At 42.3% G+C, this 22,802-nt stretch overlaps 1 protein-coding gene across 4 annotated transcripts in view; it reads left to right on the forward strand.

Moving 5' to 3' along the window:
* The window catches only part of LCORL (ligand dependent nuclear receptor corepressor like), a 538,841-nt gene that overhangs the window by 315,258 nt on the left and 200,781 nt on the right, over nt 1–22,802 (forward strand). For 2 of the 4 annotated variants that reach the window (XM_069202177.1, XM_069202185.1), the window contains exon 7: nt 16,329–16,421. The exons of 1 other annotated variant lie outside the window; for it this stretch is intronic. In XM_069202177.1, coding sequence (XP_069058278.1) covers nt 16,329–16,421 — 93 coding nt within the window. The remainder of the gene's footprint in view (nt 1–16,328; nt 16,422–22,802) is intronic. One more of the 4 variants, XM_069202178.1, reaches the window with a different exon arrangement.

Genomic DNA, 22,802 nt, shown 5'->3' on the forward strand with positions numbered 1-22,802 from the left:
AAAAAAAAATATATACCCATTTCAATTATTTATCATTACCAGTGAAACCAATATAACATCTCAACATTCACAAAATACATTTCTGACATTCAAAAACAAAACAAAAACAAATCAGTGACCAATATAGCCACCTTTCTTTGCAAGGACACTCAAAAGCCTGCCATCCATGGATTCTGTCAGTGTTTTGATCTGTTCACCATCAACATTGCGTGCAGCAGCAACCACAGCCTCCCAGACACTGTTCAGAGAGGTGTACTGTTTTCCCTCCTTGTAAATCTCACATTTGATGATGGACCACAGGTTCTCAATGGGGTTCAGATCAGGTGAACAAGGAGGCCATGTCATTAGATTTCCTTCTTTTATACCCTTTCTTGCCAGCCACGCTGTGGAGTACTTGGACGCGTGTGATGGAGCATTGTCCTGCATGAAAATCATGTTTTTCTTGAAGGATGCAGACTTCTTCCTGTACCACTGCTTGAAGAAGGTGTCTTCCAGGAACTGGCAGTAGGACTGGGAGTTGAGCTTGACTCCATCCTCAACCCGAAAAGGCCCCACAAGCTCATCTTTGATGATACCAGCCCAAACCAGTACTCCACCTCCACCTTGCTGGCATCTGAGTCAGACTGGAGCTCTCTGCCCTTTACCAATCCAGCCACGGGCCCATCCATCTGGCCCATCAAGACTCACTCTCATTTCATCAGTCCATAAAACCTTAGAAAAATCAGTCTTGAGATATTTCTTGGCCCAGTCTTGACGTTTCAGCTTGTGTGTCTTGTTCAGTGGTGGTCGTCTTTCAGCCTTTCTTACCTTGGCCATGTCTCTGAGTATTGCACACCTTGTGCTTTTGGGCACTCCAGTGATGTTGCAGCTCTGAAATATGGCCAAACTGGTGGCAAGTGGCATCGTGGCAGCTGCACGCTTGACTTTTCTCAGTTCATGGGCAGTTATTTTGCGCCTTGGTTTTTCCACACGCTTCTTGCGACCCTGTTGACTATTTTGAATGAAACGCTTGATTGTTCGATGATCACGCTTCAGAAGCTTTGCAATTTTAAGAGTGCTGCATCCCTCTGCAAGATATCTCACTATTTTTGACTTTTCTGAGCCTGTCAAGTCCTTCTTTTGACCCATTTTGCCAAAGGAAAGGAAGTTGCCTAATAATTATGCACACCTGGTATAGGGTGTTGATGTCATTAGACCACACCCCTTCTCATTACAGAGATGCACATCACCTAATATGCTTAATTGGTAGTAGGCTTTCGAGCCTATACAGCTTGGAGTAAGACAACATGCATAAAGAGGATGATGTGGTCAAAATACTCATTTGCCTAATAATTCTGCACTCCCTGTATTATCAGAAGCAGTGTGGCTACTGGAAAGGGTCACCCCTACCTTGGTCAATACAGAACAAGCAAGAAACCTGGGGGTGCCCAGAGACTGGCAGATTACAGCAGTAAGAAGTGTTCAGGTCCATGACATTTACCTCTGATCCTCAGCCCGTAGACTTTCTTATAGCAATCTAGCCAGCAGTCTACAAGCTAGTGCATAAAGTATCAGCCTCACATCAGTGTTCATCCTCCCTAAGCATGCCCCCAAACCAACATGACAAGTCGGTCGTCAGGAAGATCAGCCCACTACTTATCCACTATCACCTTCCTGACCGCTGTCCGGTAGTGATTACATCTGGGATAAGTCAGCCAAATGTGTAAGAAATGCCTTTCTCAACACTCCATCTCCAGTATTTAATAGAGTTCGTGATTGCAAATCATTTCATTCTAACACGTGTGTAATGCCACTATTACGTATTTGTAAGTTTATTTCTCTGTTTTCACCAGAAGCATTTGGTTCGAAAATCCTATTATGCACCAACTCACATTCCTTAGTTATTTCCTCTCTGAAGTTCCAAGCCTTCCTGTGGGCATATAGTGATTTAACAAGTTTGTAAATCGCTCTAATCTTTAAATGCGCCCTTTAAAATAGACACCCAATCCTGGCTTTAAAGGCTATTGGTGCTTTTATTGCACCCTGTATAATTGCCTGCTGCACAGCCGGTGTAAAAGCTGTCTATACTGGGAACTTCAGTTTCTCACATCTGAAAATCGCTCTTACATGTGTCAAATGATTTAATAACACTGTCCTCAAACATGCTCGATGTCGTTCGACTATCCCCGAAATAGCCTGATAAAGGCTGAGCTCGTCGATGTGGGTGAAAACTGGATACACTTGAATATATATATACAGGACGCGGGAGGCTAGTCCTCACATTGATACCCGTCATGTCATCTCCAACATCTAACTCTAATGTTGCAATTGGGGTAATAAAGCCTGCAAGAGGACAACGTTATGTGAGCATCCAAACCATTCTCCAAAGTGTTGTCCCTCAATTGCCCTGTCCACGAATACCCCGCTTTTCTCTGATTCTTTAGATGAAGAGTGTGCTTCTAATCTTTCTCCAAGTTATGGGAGACCAAACTCCTTTTCTTTGTGTGCCATGTTTAGTTTTCTATAACTTCTTTAAAGTTTGAGGTTTGTTACAAGCATTGCGGTACCTACACCTGAAACTCCTAGGAAGGATATGTAAGTAGTACAACAATATGTGTGGTATTGCCTGTTTGAGTACTCCAAATCCTCCCAATCACGAAACATAAAGCCCTTTCTATCTGCATATCTATTACTGTCTCCTGAATCATTATATGGTGGTTGGACTTATAAATTGTGTTTCATTACCTCGCCATGGTCATTCCCTGATATTTCAACTCCGTTTACATGATACGATCATCACATCTGCCACTTAGGCTTTCTCCACTGTGTTTATGTTAGTGTGTTGCATTTCAGATTTTGTGATATGTCTTGAGCCCCAAAATACTTGGGAAAGTTCCTAAGTTAGTAATCGAGTCTGGTATCAATTGCTTTCGTTCCCTTAACATAAGTATTTTTCTTTAGGTTTAATCTCAAGCAGTTTTCCCACATACAGGATTCAAAAGCTGTCATATAGGCACAGAGACTCTGTTCAACTGTATTTTGCCCACAGGTGAGAGAAACTATAATTTGTACATCGATATAGGAGATTGTTTCGAACCTAAAAGAACAGACTAAGGATGCCAAGGAGTGGGAGTAAATATTGAAGTGGTTGGGGCTGATGGCACGGATCTGGGGGTTGCCATAGTGTAACAGTAGGACGCCCTATAAGATAGGAAAGCGCAAAAGTGTCTGAAATCTATAGGAAAGGAAGGAGGCATCCATTCCCGGGCTTGTGTCCTATGCCTATTGTATAAAAATGAAGTATGAGAGACAATATGAAACGCTACAAGTCTAAAAGTAGGAGGCCTGCAGAATGCCCTTGGTCTCAGCTCATTGTTGGGCTGCAAACTGGGCCAATTACGTGCTGTGCTTAGAGAAGAACCTAAACTGGGATGAGTTTAAGAGTTCATCATGTTCAAGAAAATGCAAAAGTTTTGGAGTTAATGGCTTGTTCCACAATTTTGGATGCGAATGGAAGCAGCAATGTAGGTAACAGTATTTAGCCTAAATATGTGCCCTGCCGAAGGCCGTACCAGGTATCGGGTGTTTCCCCGGGAGGCTGGAAGGGTAGGGGAGCCACTCTTATTACTAGGGTCCAGTATGGAAGCAGTGCAGCAGTTTTAAAAGCACTGCAGCATACAGTTTTCAGGCAAAAATAAATGTGCCAAGATAACTCTGGTGAAGAATGCAGGGGTGGCTCCTCTGCAATGGCGGAGGAGCATCACCCCCCTGGCTAAGAGCCAGCAGCAGAAAAATAAAATGACACTTCTTTATCGTTCTGCTGCTGGCTAAGCCAGGATGTGAAGGGAGAGCTTTTTGTCTAATGGCAGTTTTCACTCTTCTAAGGTAGCACATAGAATTAATATGCTTTCTGCAAAGAACGTGTACTAAGCAGATCGCAGAACAGTATTTTATGAGCATAGCTCAGTAGGTGACTGCTTTTGTCACAAAGCTCCTATTGTTACTGTGCAGTTTATAAATTACAATCATAATCTAGCACAGTGGGCTATGAACTACCATCAAAGAGCTGCATGCAAACTGCACTGTACAGGTTAGAATTTTATGTTTTTTCCCACTCTCTGATTATCCTAATTTAGCTTAAACGGCTTTGTTTGGGTACAAATAAATTATTAGTAAAGTCAACCCTAACCACTGTGTTATGCTCTGAATCCTGAGTTTATGCTTCCAAAGACCAAGCACTCTTAAATAATAACTACCATTATGGATGATATGTGAATCCTACACCTTGTAGTCCCGTTTCAACATTTTCTATACACTGATTTATACACCTAAGTTTCATTGTGTGTGTGAATTAAAGTGCTCCAACGCCTATAACAAAGGTGCTATAAAACAAATGAAATACCTGTGAGAGAGGGGTTATGGAGACATTAGAGGGTGATGATTAGGGAATCATTGAAAAATCCCAATAAATATTGCTGTATCTTGGTGCAATTCAGCTCATCATTTACTATGCTTTGAAAAGTAATACAATTGAATATATAATCCAAATGTGTTGTAAAATGTACAGTTTTTGCCATTTTTTCCCAAATGTTTTTTTTTTGGGGGGTGGGGGAGAACCTCCCATGCCGCACTGTAGTCATCAGCACTCTCTGTGGGGGCGGGTCTGACAAACACTGCCAGGTCTGCTTAGGGTTTCCAGTCCGGCCCTGGTTCCGCCACACCTGTGGGGCTAGCCATGTAAATCATTTGATGCAAATATCAATACAAGGCTAACCTCGCATCTTCATCACTTTGGATGCGCTTTTCTTTCATAGAAACAATAGGGAGCTTCGAACGCATTGCTTTTATTTTTGATATCTCTTGAAAAAACTACTTTACCCACAATAGAATTTTCTCTGCCGTTTTCATTTCTGCTGCAAAGACTGCGACGCCCCCATTATCACAGCAATAGAAGTATTCCGCAAACACTACCGCAGCAGAATCGTTAGCAGCAAACTATTGCCAGTGTCTTCTTTAAATTCTGACCTAGCCAGGGAATCTTTACAAATGTCATAATTAAACCTCTTTTAGTTGCCTCTTTCCAGCGCAGAGTTTCACCTGCTTGACCCGGCACTTTTATCAAATCCACGTAAGCCCATCTAATGCCCCTAGTCACATTCCCAGAGAGGAAGACGTAGCTAGTTTGTGTACGTGACGTATGAATATGAGACTAGAAAGAGTAGTATCTTTCTTTCTTCTGGATGTAATAACCTTCATATGTCCTTCAGACCCCTGTTAGCCAGTTTCGTCCTGATTTTTTATATGCTTTTTTGTTTTTTTAACTCATCCCACTGCCTGGATAACCCTACTGAATCTATCGAGCTACCACAGGATAAACGTATTGATGTCCTACTTATCGATATTGTTACTTCAACCACTTTCCCCAGCGTCCCAAGAAAGTACACTACCATGTCTGACTGACACTGTTTGAGCCATACACCAATGCTGTCCTCGGTGGGACCCAACCTATGATCTTTTGATATAGCGCCTCTTCCTGTGCAGTAAAAGGGCAAAGCAACTACTCCACTCCACCCTGCTTGTCAGTGCTTCAGTAAAAATGTTTTTAATTCCTTCAACAGTAACCATGTTGGATATCTTCTCCGTAGATGAGTTACCTGTATGCAATTAATGTCACTTCCCAAACCCAGTAAAAGGTTCAATATCCCATCACACTTTTGTTTCCTATGCACACCATTGTTGATGTCAACACGGGGGAAGCCGCCCATGCCTATGCACTCAGCAGTGTCAGTGCCTACCGTCCCATAAGCCACCAGCAGCATACTATACTACACCCACCCCTCACGAATGTCCTCACAGCTATGGAAACTGCATTCCTCTATCACCTGAACACCCTGTGGACATCGAAGATTCCACAAAATCAGGTTCAAGCCCCATAACAAAACAGGCTAAATATTCAGAATACCTAAGAATTATCATACAAACTCCTAAACTGCTGTTGTATGCAGTTATCTAACAATGTACTTTGAATACTTCTAAGAGCACTGTATGCAAATCTGCCAGGCTGGGATCTGGGTGTCAGTTTTAGCATCTGAAAAGGTCCAAGTTAATACTCAGCACCCTGTTACCATCAGTTGTTCATTCTCCGTGTCTGAGGTAGCCGAAAGGGTAAAGAGAAGAAATTGACATCAGTGCGCAAGGGTGCTGCTTATATGTGATGTCACTTTCCCACTTCCAGGGTGGTATGGAGTCAGCGCAAAGCTGCATGGCGCCACCTAATGCAGGAGCAATGTTATGGAAAAAAGTTTCCTGATCCACTCTGGCACCTGGGTGTATTGCAAGATTTGGAACCTGCTGTTAAGTAGAGCAGTGGTTCCCAATCATTTGGCTTCTGTGGACCCCCACTTTATCCTTACTGGAACCTGGGGACCCCCACTTAATCATTATTGGAATCCGGGGACCCCCCCCCCCCCCCCCCCAATGAGTCATTACTGAAATTTGGGGTCCTAATGTGTTAATATTATTTAATTTTCTAAGCAGTTGTGGACCCCCTGAGGAGGCCCGCGGACCCCCAGGGGTCCCAGGACCACAGGTTGGGAACCACTGACGTAGAGTAGCCACCAGAAAGAGCATTATTGAACTTTGTCTACTTCCATTCTCTCTCGGGAATGGTCTCTGAGGGACTAGCAATGCTCCATACACTGGGGATGATGTCCAACCAACTCATCTGCAAACTCATACCACTGCCACCAATTCCACAGGCTGCCATCTGTAACATTTTGCAAGGCCTGACATCAATGGGCCCAGTTACTGCATTCCTGCCTTGAGTTTTTCTCCTGGCATGCATCCTCCACAGCCTCTCTGACTTCCTAGCCTCATGTCACAGGAAGCCATGCCGTGCTGCCAACTACACTCCTCTCTACTCTGGCCGTACATGGGCAGCCACTTTTGAAGCTTTATATTATTTTGTACTGTTCGAAGGTGGTGTACACCTACCTTTTAATGCAGTATGTCAATTGTTCCTATTGTTTGTCCCTTCAACCTACTTGGAGTTTGTGATGGAAACAAGTGTGGCATGATTGAACCTGGGAAGCTATAGCTTGTTCATGGTTCTCCTAAAGAAACTAATAAGTGAAATAATGAGGATTGTAGGAAAAAATAGCACTTGGTGAAATTTTCATCTATAATTTTTTGCTTAATGGACAGTTTACAAAAGTAGTATACCATTACATTGTCAGACCCTGCCTGTCGAAGGGATATGGAGTGTTGGTTGATTCTCCATAAATGTGCAATAGCCAGCTCCAACAACTGAGCTGCAGCTAATAGTGAATTTTCATTCTTTACCAACTGTGCAGCAATTTATATGGTAACATCTAATGAATGGAAAATGGGTTTGAAGGAAACCTATGCATTTTTTTAAATGTGCCCACAATAAAGAGTTTAGGAACAGTGGGTATTTGTAAAAATCTGATTTTGGGATTACCTATATTGTTTATGTCTTTCAGGGGACATTCTGCAAAATGTGTTATTTTCTGCACATCTAGAAGCCAAAGTGAAGTGAAATTCAACTAATGATAACAAATGTTCTATTATTCTGTTTGCTCAAACTTCTCTCGATACAAATAGTACCCCAATTGTGTTGCTGAGTCTGTCTCTTGTGACAGGAAAAGCCCAAAAATGCAACATGGACACATCTAGTTTTTGCCATAACGAATATCCACTTTGGGGGTACGACTAGCTGCAGAATTTGAGCCTGGACTTAGCCACCTCCTGTGGAAACCTATCAAAAGGCAGAAGTTTCTGAAAACTAGCCACTGCAGGATGGAGTGACTTGTGTTGATCCTCACAACTTTTCATTCTTAGAATGCTCTGCATACCTCACATGTTGGCTAAAATCACACGTTTTTCTCACATTTCTGTGAGAAAAAGCTCTGGAATCTGCAGAGATCCCTTCACTACAAGAGGCGCTAGGCGCAGTCACACAAATGGGATACTGTTTTCAGCAGGAAAAGTGTGGGAATGCTAAGTGCTATCCAAGGAGAAACTGATTTGTTTCTCCTCAGGACGGGGGCATGGGAGGTCAGAGAGGCATGGAAAGGAAAGGCTTTTCCTTTCATTTTCATGTCTCTCTGAGAATTCCTGCAGCACGATCACATTGTGATCGTGCTGTAGGAATGCTACTAGACACCAGGGAGTTTTTTTTTAAATATATATATTAACAATGAAGGGGAGCTACTCCTTGGGCAAGGGCCACTCCCCTGGGGGGCTTCTTTTTTTTAAGGCCTTTTCTGCCCCTCTTGGGGGCAGATCAGCCTATTTTAATTAGGCCTATCTGCCCCTAAGGGGGGCAGAAGCCCCTAGGCACCAGGACTAATTTTTATTTTTAACAGGTGGGGAGTGACTCCTTAGGCAAGGGTCGCTCCCATGGTGGGGGCACATTTATTTTAGGCCAATTCTGCCCCACTTGGGGGCAGATCAGCCTATTTTTATTAGGCCAATCACTAGACACCATGTTTTTTTTGTTTATTTTTTACGCCAATTTCACGCAAGGAGGGCAACCCCTTAGGCAAGGGTTGCTCCCGGGGGGGAGAGGGGGTCATTTTTTTTTTTTAAAGGCCTTTTCTGCCCCCCTTGAGGGCAGATCAGCCTATTTTAATTAGGCCTTGGGGGCATAAACCACTAGGCACAGGGACTCTTTTTTTCTTTATTATTTCACGTAAGGGGAGTGGCTCCTTGGGCAAGGGCCGATCCCCATGGGGGTCAAATTATTTAAGGCCATTTATGCCCAACCTGGGGGCAGACCAGCCTATTTTTGTAAGGCCCATCTGCCCCAAGGGTGGCAGAAAGCCCACTAGACACCAGGAAAGATTTTTTTTTTTTTAAAAGAGGGTTGGGGTATGGCCATACCCCCACCCCAAATAAATGGGGACAAAGTTGTTCTGCCCACAGGTGGGCAGATGGGGCAATTACCCTTGGTCCACTCCCCAGAGGGGCATTAAGCCTACTAGATGCCAGGGAATTTAAAATCAACAACAAAAAAGTGAGCTGGTGGCTACCAGCCAGTATGGGCATGATTATCCCCCTAACCGCAACTGAAAGGGGTAACAGTCTTTCAGCTCCCCCACCCCGCACACTAAAAGATCTTATCCAAACGGCAAGAAGGAGGACATTTGATTATTTTGGGTTTTGATTTTACATTAGGGCCATGAGAGCTTGGCTATCTCTCAAAATTGTCCCGCTTGGAATGGTGAGGGCTGTACATTTTGGACTTAGCGACGCTGCCATCTAGAAAAATCTACAAGACCTATACACATCTGAAAACTGGGTGAGTTCAGGGTGGTGTGCTTCACATGGACCCTGCACCATTTTCTTACCCATAATGCCCTACAAACCTCCAGCTTTGCTTGAAATCACAAATGTTTTACATTTTTGTGATGGAACCTTCCTGAATCTGCAGGAATCCACAAATTCCTACCACCCAGCATTGTCGCATCTATACCGATAACAATTCTGCCCCACTTGCCTCAATTTTTTTTTTTTCAAACTGCCCTTTTGGACTCGTTTTGGTCCCCCCTCAATTTTGACATGTTTTTGGCTCTTCCCTGTTACAGGCACTTGGCTCACCTACACAAGTGAGGTATCATTTTTATCAGAAGACTGAGGGGAACATTGGGTGGTAGGACATTTGTGCTGGTCCCACATAGGAATGGGGGGGAGGGGGAATGTGATTTTGTTAGCTAAATTTGAGATTTACTTAGGATTCTGGGTAAGAAAACACTGGGGGATCCACACAAGTCACACCACCCTGGACTATCTCGGGTGTCTAGTTTTCAGAAAAGTCTGGATTTGGCAGGTTTCCTTAGATGGCTGCTGAGCCCATGACCAAAAACGCAGGTGCCCCCCCCGCAAAAACAGGTTGTTTTGTAACTTATATATATTATGTATTACGTTGTGTATTAACTCTGATAATTTTGATGTGTCCACGTAGTTTTTGGGGACATTTCCTGTTACGGGCACTAGACCTACCCACACAAGTGAGGTACCATTATTATTGGGAGATGGGGAGGAATGGTGGGTAGAAGTAAGTATGTGGCTTCCCTCAGATTCTAGAACTTTGCAGCACCGAAATGTGAGGCAAAAGAGTTTTTTTGCCAAATTTTGAGATATGTTAAGGATTCTGGATAATAGAACCTGGTGAGAGCACCACAAGTTACTCCGTCCTGGGTTCCCTTAGTGTCTAGTTTTCAGAAATGCCCAGGTTTGCTAGGTTTCCCTAGGTGCCGGGTGAGCTAGAGGCCAAAATCCACAGCTAGGCACTTTACAAAAAACAGGTCTGTTTTCATAAGAAAAATATGGTGTGTCCATGTTGTGTTTTGGACCCTTCCCTGTCGTGGGCACTAGGCCTACCCTCACAAGTGAGGTACCAATTTGTATTGGGAGACTTGGGGGAGTGCTGGTGGAAGGAAGTTTGAGGCTCCTCTCAGATTCCAGAACATTTCAGCACCGAAATGGGAGGAAAAGGTGTTTTTTGCCAGATTTTGAGGTTTGTAAAGGATTCTGGATAACAGAATCTGGTCAGAGCACCACAAGTTACCCAATCCAGGGTTCCCCTAGGTGTCTAGTTTTCAGAAATGTCCAGGTTTGCTAGGTTTCCCTAGGTGCCGGCTGAGCTATAGGCCAAAATCCACAGCTAGGCACTTTTCCAAAAACACATCAGAATTTAATGTGTTGTGAGGGCTCTCATTATCCTAATTAAACTACTGGATTTGGGTGGCAGAATCACTTGCGCTGTGGGGGACTGAGTCTGAACCCACTACAGGTGACACCTGTTGGCCTAATCCGGGTTTTGCTCTGGCTAACTGGCAGTGCGTCATCTCTACCCAAGAGCGGGGATGATTGGACATCCGAGTGCATGACACAATTGATTTGTGGTCACTCAGATCTCATCCGTTTCTCTCTGTTACATTAGTCTCACATATACAAGGACAATCAGAGGCAGTATATATTTCAATAAGGTTTTAATGAAGTAACTGCATCTTCGATAATAAAGCATGTACTGCAATAACTAGGACGATGAAGCATGTCACCATTAAAATTGTGACAAGGAGAGTGAAGCATAAAAATAACGCTACCATATTGCCACTAAAATCATTAAAATAGCTCCTACCTAGGCTATGTTAGAGCATAGCATGCTAAGCTTTAATTCTGCCCTTGAAGTTCCCCTGGGAAGACATAATCCCTCATACCTGAGCAAGAGGCCTATAGTCTACATAAGTAGCTGTAGCGAAGCACTCAGCAATCAGCATACTGTCATGGTCATCTGGCTGGAATGTCCCTCTAACGTACATGGGTCAAAGTTGTGTTTTCATAATAAAACAGCTGATGTTCCTAGAAAGGACTCCTACGTAAGAGTGTGTATGTTTCTTTGAACAGTGGAGACAAAGCGTTACCATGTTTGCCGGCAACCTACCTTACTGCAGCCTTGAGAAAAGCAGAGAGTGAAAGAAATCTCTTGTTTAAGAACGCAGTGCTGGCCTACGCAAAGAACAGCCAGATAGAGAAAATAAAACAAGACCGCAAATGTGGCTTTTGTTAAAATAATAAAACAAAGCTGAATAAAATATGTCTAGGTTAAAGTGCACAGTGGCAGGCCTAGTGTGCTAAAATAACACGTATGAAGCTATAACTAAAATGGCTACACAATACATGTAAATTTGTGATGTGTCCATGTTTTATTTTGGGTGTTTCCTGTCGCGGGCACTAGGCCCACCCATGCAAATGAGGTACCATTTTTATCGTAGGTCTTGGGGAACACAGAGTAGGAGAACAAATGTTATTGCCCCTTGTCTTTCCCCTGCATTTTTCCTTCCAAATGTAAGGCAGTGTGTAAGAAAGAAGTGTATTTGAGAATTTCGCTGTAAATCAAATGCTAGTATGGGGCCCCCCAAATTCAGATATGTACAAATAACCACTGCTTCTCAAAACCTTATCTTGTGCCCATTTTGGAAATAAAAAGGATTTTCACTCTTTATATTTTACCAAATGAATTGCTGTATACCCGATATACAATGAAATCCCATTGCAAGGTGCAGCTCATTTATTTGCTCTGGGTAACTATGGTTCCACAAGCCCTATATATCCCCACAACCAGAAGAGTCCAGCAGACGTAACAATATATTGCTTTCAAACATCTGCCATAGCAGGAAACAGTTACAGAAGAAAACGTGGACAGTAATGGCTGTTTATTTCATCTCAATTTCAGTATTTTTTTATTTCAGCTCTTATTTTCTGTAGGAAAACCTTGCAGGAATTACCAAAATGACCCCTTGCTGAATTCAGAATTTTGTCTATTTTTCAGAAATGTTTAGCTGTCCGGGATCCACCATTGGTTTCACACCCATTTCTGTCACTAATTGGAAGGAGGCTGAAAGCACAAAAAATAGTAAAAATGGGGCATGTCCCAGTAAAATGCCAAAATTGTGTTGAAAATTGTGGTTTTCTGATTCAAGTCTGCCTGTTCCTGAAAGCTGAGAAGATAGTGATTTTATCACCGCAAACCATTTGTTGATGCCATTTTCAAGGGTAAAAACCACTTGCTTTCTTCTTCAGTACTTCTTTTCCCATTTTTCTGGGAAAAAAAACGAAAATGTAGCTTTATTTGGACTATTTTCTCAGTCTCCTCCAGGGGTACCCGCAAACTCTGGGTACCTTTAGAATCCCTAGAATGTTGGAAGAAAAGGACGCAAATTTTGCATGGATAGGTTATGTGGACAAAATGTTATCAGGCCTAAGCGCAAACTATCCCAAATAGACAAAAAAAAGCTTGCCACCTAAAGGGGGAAAAGGCCTGGCAGCGAAGGGGTTAAAGAGGACTGGACAACAGTTTGCTGAATATTTGTATCACAATGATAGCGTTTCACTTCCCATCCCTATTTGTCATGGTACTGAGCTTTAACTGCCCTAATTTTATTGTCAAAATTAAAACGCCATTTTTTTCTGTCCTATGTTTTTCACATCTCTGCTTTGCCGAATGGTGAGCCAATCGATATTCCTATCTTTGAAAATCAAACATCTGACATCTTGATTGTTTTTTAAAAATTACAATTCAAAACTTTTCACAATTTCTGATGTTGTTCTTTGAGACGTAGCCCTCCATGCTTTCTTTTTCAATTATCGTTACATTTTTTGTTAGGATAATCATCAAAAACATCCCCAATTACAAGTCCATATTCACACGACCAACAGCAAGAAATCTATAACAATAACCCCAATAATTGTTTTAATCTAATTGTGTTGATCTTCAATGGATCAATCAATTCGGTGACATAAAGAACTGCATCATCATGAATGATTTAATAGAATCACATTTGAGAGGCATGCACATAAAAGGCATGCACATAAAAATGTATAACCACGTTTTATACAGCAGGGTTTCTCTTTGCATGCTCAACAGGCTGCAATATGTTAAAGAAAAAACTGTCTGTCCAGGCAAGCATAAACAGGATATTTCCATCAGACGATGCTAAATGCACCACTCCTAATCTCCTCCCGTCTCTGCACACCTGAAATCCAGCTCATAGCCATTGGCCCCTTGGCAGATTTTCTAGTCCCGACTATTTTCCATTTGGCAATCATCATGGCTAGAGCTTTACATTTACATTCAACTTGAGCTACTTCTGGTCTTAAACTAATGCCTAGGAAGCCGGTTCAGCATTAAATAGATTTATTCTACCTGTTATCTCAGTTAGTTTCTCAATCAAGTTTCCAAATTGTCAGTCATCAGACATTTTCAAATTATGTGATAAAAATATGCTTCATACTCTCCACATCTGGGGCATTTACCATTCACACTTGAATACATTTCTACAGAGGCACTTGGCCATCATGCTCATTTGATGCAGATAACTGAATTGAAGAAGTCTGATTCTTACATTCCTGGCAGGTGGGAAGAGGGGAGGGACTGTGGGAGAAGAGGTGCTAGTTTTTTGCGATTGGTAATACAGCTGCTTTGATACTTGGTCTCACATCTAACTTCAAAGGTTGGAAACATCTGCCTATTTGTTTTATTTGTATCTGGCACATTTGCGGGCCTGCTTTACAGGTACTGAGTTTCTGGCACTAAAGCTAGGGAAAGAGATTTGCCTGTACTTCTATGTATTGCTGATATGGAATTATCCTGCCAAACACCTAAGGGCTTCCAAAAATTGATCAGTGAAGTAAATACATACATGTGGAAGAACGGTTGGGTGATAAGGGCCAAAATTCAAAGATCTAAAAATTTGAGATGATAGCATCAAAGTACACCTTGTAGATGGGAGATAATTCAGGGTGGACTGGAAGTGATTCAGAGCAGTCACAGAGTTTAACTAAATAGTTCTCTTCATAACACAGTGAGTACAAAATCTAAATGTATTGGTGCACTAACTTTCTTATGTCAAAGTTGCATTTCACATATAGTAATGTCTCACTGCTAATGATTCTGCCTACCAAAGGTGATACAAGTTGTGCTATATGCAGTGGAAGTATGGCGAGTGTTCTTAAGCTGTTGGTTAAGCAGGAGTCGGAAGTTGATAAACCAAAAGGAAGGTTTTGGCACTAGGCATTGAATCTAAGGTATAATATCCCCTATGTGGCAATGTGGTTTGAGATAGGATTAAGGAGCCAGAAAAGCCATTTTGGCAGTTAAGAGCATTATTAAAATCACTGATGCATGATGAACGTAGCAGACTGGATGAAGGACAACTGTCTCAAACTCAGAACTGAAAAACCGGAAGTCCTCCTATTGGGAGCAATACCTTGCCATGTGCTGACACATGGTGGCCCGCAGAGCTCGGCACGCGCCCCACTCCAAAAGACCACACCTGAAACTGCAGCATCATTCTGGCTAGCAAACTATCCATGAAGAAACAAGTCGATTCAGTCTCCTCCGCCTGCTTCCACACCCTTCGCATGCTCCGCAAGATCTTCAGATGACTCCCAGCAGACACCAGAAGGACCGTCACGCAGGCCCTCATCACCAGCAGAATGGACTACGGAAACACACTTTACGTAGGAATCACAACACACCTCCTGAAGAGGCTCCAGACAATACAGAACTCAGCCGCAAGACTCGCACTCAAGCTCCCCAGTAGGATCCACGTCACACCCCGTTTAAAAAAACGACACTGGCTCCCAATTCAGAAGAGATGCCAGTTCAAGATGCTGACCGACGCCTACAAGGTCCTGCACAACAAAGGACCAGCATGCATCAAGAAATGCCTGACCTTCCAGCAACCAACCAGACACCTCTGATCAGCTTCCCTCTTCCTCGCAGACACTACATGGATCCGTCGAGCCAACAGCGTAGGACCCTCCTTTTTTGCACCTAGCAGCCAAGGCTTGAAACAACCTTCCCGTGCACCTCAGGACCACACTGTCACTCCAGCAATTCAGAAGAGAACTAAAGACCTGGATGTTCAAATGATCATTCCTCCACACAGCAGCATACAGCTTCAGTACCTTGAGACCCTCACAGGTGATTTGCCTCACTCTATAAATGTTTGATGAATTGTTCTCTAATTCTCACTCAAGCTTGGATATGGCAGTTCCTGAAGAGTATGGAAACGAACATGAGAAGAACACAGGAGCCTGCTGAATTTTGTATTTCTTTGTGACACTGTGCTTGTGAATACCTTCAGTATTCTTTCTGTCAATGAACAGGAGGTCCTGGATATTTCTAGTACACGTTAATTACAAAATGTATTTGGAAATAGCAGCTATACGATGGAAGAGAGTGGCAGTGAGAATGCTGAGATCATTGGTTAATACTCTTCTTGTGCCTATTAGGATAGTCATAGTGTTGGTGGAATGGATGATTACAATTACAAGTACAACAACCCTCACTGGTATAGCTTAGCCCACATGTATTAGTAAGTCACAACTTGGCAGACAGAATGTTTTTAGGGTAGAATATTCAGCCAAACACAATACTTCTTAGTCTAGTAAATGTAAGTAACTTGTTACGTTGTAAAAAATGTTGTCAGTTGCAGAACAAGCATTATTCACCTTTTTTCCAATGTTAATTAACAAAGAAAATTGGCTGAGGTAAAAAATGACTCGTAATTACCTACAGAAGCATGGACCAATTGATAGTTGAAACACAAGGCAATCTATATGCTTTTAAACATTGCTTGGGCATTCATATTAATAGGTCAGTAAGTAGGTCTTTTCCATCTCTCTAATTCTGGAACTCCCTAGGTAATCTTCACTCAGACATTCTTTAATGTTCATGACTCATAGAAGTTTAAAGAAGTAAATTTGATGGTCAGAAATTGTAAGTGACTAATATCTAATCTTTGTCACCTCACCTTCAGCAGGAGTGTTAAAACATCAGTGAAGACAGTTGAAAGGTATTCAAAACATCATAATCTTCTTACATCACAAGGATTGGTGACCCATTCTTACGGGTGAGTAAACTGTTCCTTAATAGCTCTTTCTTTTAGGAACTCTGTAGGCAGTCATCGTAAATATTTTCTCATATCTCACCAACAGAACTGTAAAATAAAGCATTTTGTGTGATGTATAGCCAGTTTCCAGAACCTCTATCAGAATCAAAGTATATTGAAGCTAAGGTCTCATATTAAAAAAGGCACAACCTAGGAAGACAGTCTTCAGGTGGGCCAAAAAAGAGGGTATTATAATATATATGCCTAAACAATTATTTTGTTGCTCCTACCCAGGGTACACTTCTTCAGTGTAAAATCCATTGGGAAGGTTTATGAATGCTCACAAACTTACACATTTTTAGGCGTTTCACCCCTTCATCTCTTCTTGGCTCAGCCATGTTCCCACACCTAATCTAACCCTATGACTTTAGGAAAATCACTGAATTGCTGGATTTTCTAAAATCACACGTACCATCTGCAGGGGTAAATGCAGATCTGTTTATTCCTACAAGTGATACTTTTGGCACCATTATATCCATGCTGGGTGCACAGAAAGCTTTCTGAATTGGGCCCTTAGATGATCATGGAACTAGATATTAGTGGTATGTGGCTCTATATAACAGCTGTCTGTTTTGGATACAAAGACATGATAAAGCTGCTCTTGCCAAAATGTTCATGCATGATTTCTCCTGATGCACCTTTTTCATATCTTTTGTCCAGACCCTAATTCTTGAAGGAAACCAAAGTGAATAATACTGTTGCATTTTTTAAAAATAATTCCTCTGGTGTGTATATATTCTTGTGCTTGCAGTTAATAGATTATTATTTTATGTTGTAATTCACAAACTACTCTCTTTGGAGGCTGCTTGTATTTTTTGTATATGGTAAATATTTGTGCCGGGGTTTGTGGCTACTCTTGAGGCAAACCTAAAGACTGCTTCCAATATTGTGTACACTTCTGTCTTCCGCTAGTCAGAGATGGGTCCACTTCAGCACCAAGTCCAACATTATAACAATTGTCTGCTGTCACTTTTTAGAATACTGTGTCTTTGATGTATGTTAACATTTTCTGGGATTTCCCTGCCCACGTCCATCTTGTAAGATTTTTATGAGTTGTTTTGAATGTGTAAGTCATCGGTGAATGCCAGATAGTTTTTGATCAATGAAGAAAGGCTGGCTATTTGGCATTCTCGATAAGAGAACGATGTTGTCACATTCTTTCGTCTTACTAGATCTAATATAGCTGGTACCTGCCCATTGCATCCATGATAGTCAACTACTTACTCCTTTTAATCCAGTCTGGTTAAATCTATGAAAGCTAGCTGCATGTAGCCTTTACAACAGACAGTATATTTGGTTGTCAAGAGGTAAAGATTAAGGTCCTCAGGGCTAAAACCATGTGTAAAGCCAAAGTGAGATTCTGCCCAGATCCCATATTCTTGTGCCCATACTTGCAACCTGGTCTGGAGAACCCTGTTTACTGCTTTTATTCTGGAGAAAACGAGGCATAGCACCATAGATCAACTCTTGCACTTTTATTTTGAAAATGGAGACCATAGTTGATTTCAAGCTTGCATTAGTCACAAAATCTCAGTATGTGGCATTTAAGGCAGATGAAACAATTGGTGCCCAAACATCCAAATTAAATTTGAAAATGTTCATAGAGTTTCCACCTGGGCCAAAGGTTTTACCTGATGAACTGCTCCCAATTACCTATACTTCTTACTAATTGCAAAAAATCAAATACTATAAATGATGCTTTGGTGTCACTCATCACAGTTGACTATAGACGCTGGTAAAATTATTTATTCATTGACTAGCCAATATATTTTACTTCTAAGGATCTGTGAGTGGCATTGTTTTAATTAGTTAACAAAAGCTCACTCGGTTCACCCTGCTTCCACACCGTTTTAGTTAGCCTTCTATGATTTTTCAAAAACTAATTACCTCCTGTTTGGGACAAAGATATTATGTTAAAGCACATTGTCAAATATTATTAGCCTTACTAGTGGATTTATCAAACCACTTGTTACGAGGCAATTGTGATTGAATATTGACATGGTGTAGCAGCACGGAGATGCTGAGTGTAATGCAGTGATAGGTACACCTTGATCCGCTTTATGCAGGCAGGTATATGTGGTTATCTGCGTGGATACCTTCACTACCCGTTTCATTACAAGGTACATCAAGCAGATCCTTCATCTACCTGGGACCAGGATCTGGGGACACAACTCACTGACAGTGAGTGGAAAGAGTTATATGCAGTTATGAAATCAGTATTGAGTAATGCCAGATTTAAGTTCATACATTTCAACTATTTTCATCAGTGTGCCTGCCCTGCAGAATGGATGGCACCTCTTTCTTACACATGGCATGGGCGTGACACAGGGTGCAGTAGTATTGGACACTCGTAATAGATCAACTGGGGAGAGTACCTGGAATTGCATTTGAGTGCGCTCCACAGCATTGTATACTTGGCATAATTAAGAGACCCAAAGAGAAAAAGATGCAGTAGAAGTTTCTACAACCTGCTCTGGTGCTGGCAGAGAGGCAGGCAGCCATGGGGTGGATGGAAGACAGAAAACCATCACTGCAACATTGGAGGCGCGACACAGTAGAGTGGGCACTAGCGGAGGAAACTGTCGCGTGGGCTCTCATTATTCTAAATGAGACTACTGGATTTCTAGGTAGCAGGATCGATAACGGTGTGGGGGACTGAGTCTGACCCACGTGTAAGGAACTCTGTCACCCTAAATCCGGTTGTTGCTCCGGCTAACTAGCAGTGCCTCATTTCTCCCGCGGGGAAGAAATGATTGGGCAGCCGAGCGCATGACATCTTTGGAACTTCTCAGGGAAGTCGTGGTTACTCAGATCCAAACCAACTCTCTCATTCACAATATGGTCTCATATACAAATGACAAAGACAGTATAAGTTTTATATAATGTTTTAATAAAACGACTGTATTTTAGATATTAAGGCGTGAGCCGCAATAACCAGAACAATACAAAATAGTAGAATGGATATAGTAACCAGGAGAGTAAAACATAGAAATAAAGCTATCATAATTCCTAACCGTTTCTACTCTCCCTCTGCTTGTTCTATTCAGAGCACAGCATGTTAAGCTTTCAGCTTGCCTATTAGAATCACTGTGGGGATATCAGCCCTCATACCTGAGCAAAGACCTGTGATCTTGGTTCAGCATCTGCAACGAGGCAGTCAGCGTCAAGTTGTGGATCCCTGGTCGGAATCTTCCTCTTGCGTGTACTGGGACAAGGAAGTAATTTTATAACTAACATGTCAGCGTGATCACAAAATGTCCCTACGCAGGAATGCCCAGTCTAAACTCTTACCACGTCTATCGGCAATGTACCAGACTGTATCCTTGACTGAAGCACAGAGTAAACATGTTATGGAGAACTCCAGTGCTGAAGTAGGCAAAACAGTGTGATATGAATAAAAAACAACACCGTAGAACTGGCTATTTGAAAAATAACAGTACGAAGCCTAATAAAAAACATGTAGAGCAAAGTGCACAGAGGCTCTAAGCTATTAGCAAATGAATAAAATATATTCAGGGCAAAATGCACAAAGGCCTAAAGCCTGAAGCTAAAGCGCAATGAATACGTAAAACTAACCACACTACACCCTCCCCTTGTCGGTAGCAAGTGGTTCCAATAACATAAAAGGATGCCCTAAATATAAACAATATCCAAAACAAGTATTTCGACAAGGTGAGAAGACAACAAAGTCATAAATTTAGGTAACATGTGAGCATAGCCAAATTCAATATAGTGTCAATTTTGTAAAATCCAATCATCAGACAGAAGCAATAGAAAGTAGGAGTTCCTCCACTTCGATATATGTCAATATCGGAAGATCCACGCCACAAAGTACCATGGAGCAGGTGTGATCCAAAGCCCCAAAACCATTCAGGGCGGCCCCCCGTGTAGGGCCTATGAAAGAGACACTACCATCTTCCTCCAGGAAGGGAATCTCATAAACTGCCTCATGAAGCAAGCGCATCCGTAGTGCACAAGTCTGGGAATGAGCCCTCATCTGGAACATCAACAGATCAGCATCGACCATTGGAGGGCGCTGCAATGAGAGACAGAGAGCCAGTGCATGTTCAAACGAGCACCAAAGGCACCGAAACACGGGTTGCACACAATCCAAAACCGGTCTGAATGACAGAGACCAGTCGCACTCCAATTGTCCCAGGAGTGTTGCTCCAAAATACCGCATCATGCGTTCACGACACAGCTGCGCTGATGGGAGCAGCAGTACAGGATCTCGTCGTGACGGGACAGCCATTGCGAAAAAATAGCAATAACAGCAAGACTCCAGCTAATAAAGCCAAAGTAATCGGGAAACCCCCAAAAATGCTTCAGAAAATAGAATGTATAGCCGAAGGTATCAAACCGAATATGGAAGAGAAGGTATTAGCAAAACCAACACCAACGACTTTGAAAAAATGTGCAATACCAGCAGTGCTGGATGCATTAAATATACGTCCCACAAGTTCACCGAAGTGAGTCGGAAAGTTAGTATTCAAAAGGGACTGTATCTCCGCCGATGACCTTGCCACCTGAAGTGCGTAGGTCTCGCTAGCAGATGTAAGGGCCACATGCTTTTGAAACAATAAAGCTTTTAGCCGACTCAACTTGTCGAAATCAACCTTGGAAGTAGCAATATGAGGCCAGATGTCCGCTACCTCCCTAATTTGAGTGGGGGGAAACAACACATTCCCACAGCACGTAACGGCCTTGTTGACAACGACGATGTAAACTATTCCGGCACGCATGCCACAGCAGCGTTCGCTGTTAAGAACAATGTAACTGCCGTTAGAAAGCACCCGGAAAGTGTTTTTAATAACCAGGACTGGAACTCCCTTCAGATAACAAGCTAAGTTAGCAATCGAAGCATTACACGCCCCGTGCAAGGACAGCTGTTTACAAACCATTGAATGGCTGACAGAAGCTTCGCATTCGCTGCCGCTAAGAAAAACCTCCTTCAAACCATTAACACATCTGTACTGAAAGGGAAGGTCCCACACCTCGTGTATGTAACTGTCTCCCAATAGTTCATATCTACCCACCGGAATATGCTTCAAACACGAAGTAAATTGCAAAGTAGAGATAGGCAAATTAATAACCCCATGGATCAACCATTCAGCTGACGGAATCTCAGCTACCGTGAAAGGCAGTTTCTCTAATTTTTCAATATTTAACATAACATATGTCGCTTCCTTTTTAGCCATCAGTTGTTGTTGACGAGTCAAATTAAAAGAGATAAAGATCTCCCTGGCACGAACGTGCTGCCATGGAACGCGACCCGCCTTCAAGGTCTGAAGAGTCCAACCCAGCTGCATGATGGACCGCGTCTGACTCTGCCCATGATATAAAGAAGACATGTCTGATTTAATAATGTCAATTGCAGAGGACACAATGCTGTCAATCGTGTAAACACGTTCAGAAAGGGTATGCATGCCATTATCAACAACAGACAAAGTCTGCATCAGATTTGCTTGATCAATCTGCCTCAACCGGGCTGCAGCCTCTTGTTGTGAAAGCTTCCAAATCTCATTATAAACCTTGTATAAGAACCTTTTCTTCCGTGGTACTCTGGGACCTGACAAAAAATCTTGTAAATCAGTATTATTAGACAGTAACATGAGATGTGACTTAACTGCATCCAGCGTGGAGGACTTCAACCATTGCTGACAAAGCTTCCCCACACTGTATGTAGTTATAATATCAGCATGTTCTGGTGAAACGTAACGAGGGTCTGCCCTACTAGTCCTGAACCCCCCGGAAGAGGTGACAAAACGTTGATGACACATATTAGTGTCTACAGGCCATAATAACCACCCGCCTGGATGTAACGATGAAGTGTTAAGTGTACCATTCTGGACCCAATGTGTAAAGTCACCGAAAGTAGCATTCATATAGTGCTGCCAATTTTGTAATTTAGAAGGGACAGGTATACTAGGCAAAGTTAACTCCTTAATTGTCGCTAAGCCCAAACAGCTAGTCTGTTGTACTGTGTCATTGAGGAAAATCATCTGCACAGGGATAATACATGCTCTAAATAACGTGTCCCTGCCTCGCATTTGCCAATTTTTCGTACCCCAAACACTTTTCAAGTCAACAGTTTTCAACCAGTATTCATATCCTTCGACCGACAGTTTAGATACAAACAAATTAGAATACAGTAATTTAGTATCGGTCAATAACATTTGCTTATTAGAATACGGTGTAACTTTAAAATAGTAGGACCTAGCATTACGCGGATCATGCCCAGTAAAATATGCAAATTTGTCATAATACGTTTTTGAACTCCCTTGTGGAGGAGTCGAGCAATGTTCCCATTGCACATAATTAAACATGGACTTAGGGCTACTA

This window comes from Pleurodeles waltl, chromosome 1_2 (genome assembly GCF_031143425.1).
Source record: "Pleurodeles waltl isolate 20211129_DDA chromosome 1_2, aPleWal1.hap1.20221129, whole genome shotgun sequence".
Taxonomy (NCBI): Eukaryota; Metazoa; Chordata; class Amphibia; order Caudata; family Salamandridae; genus Pleurodeles; species Pleurodeles waltl.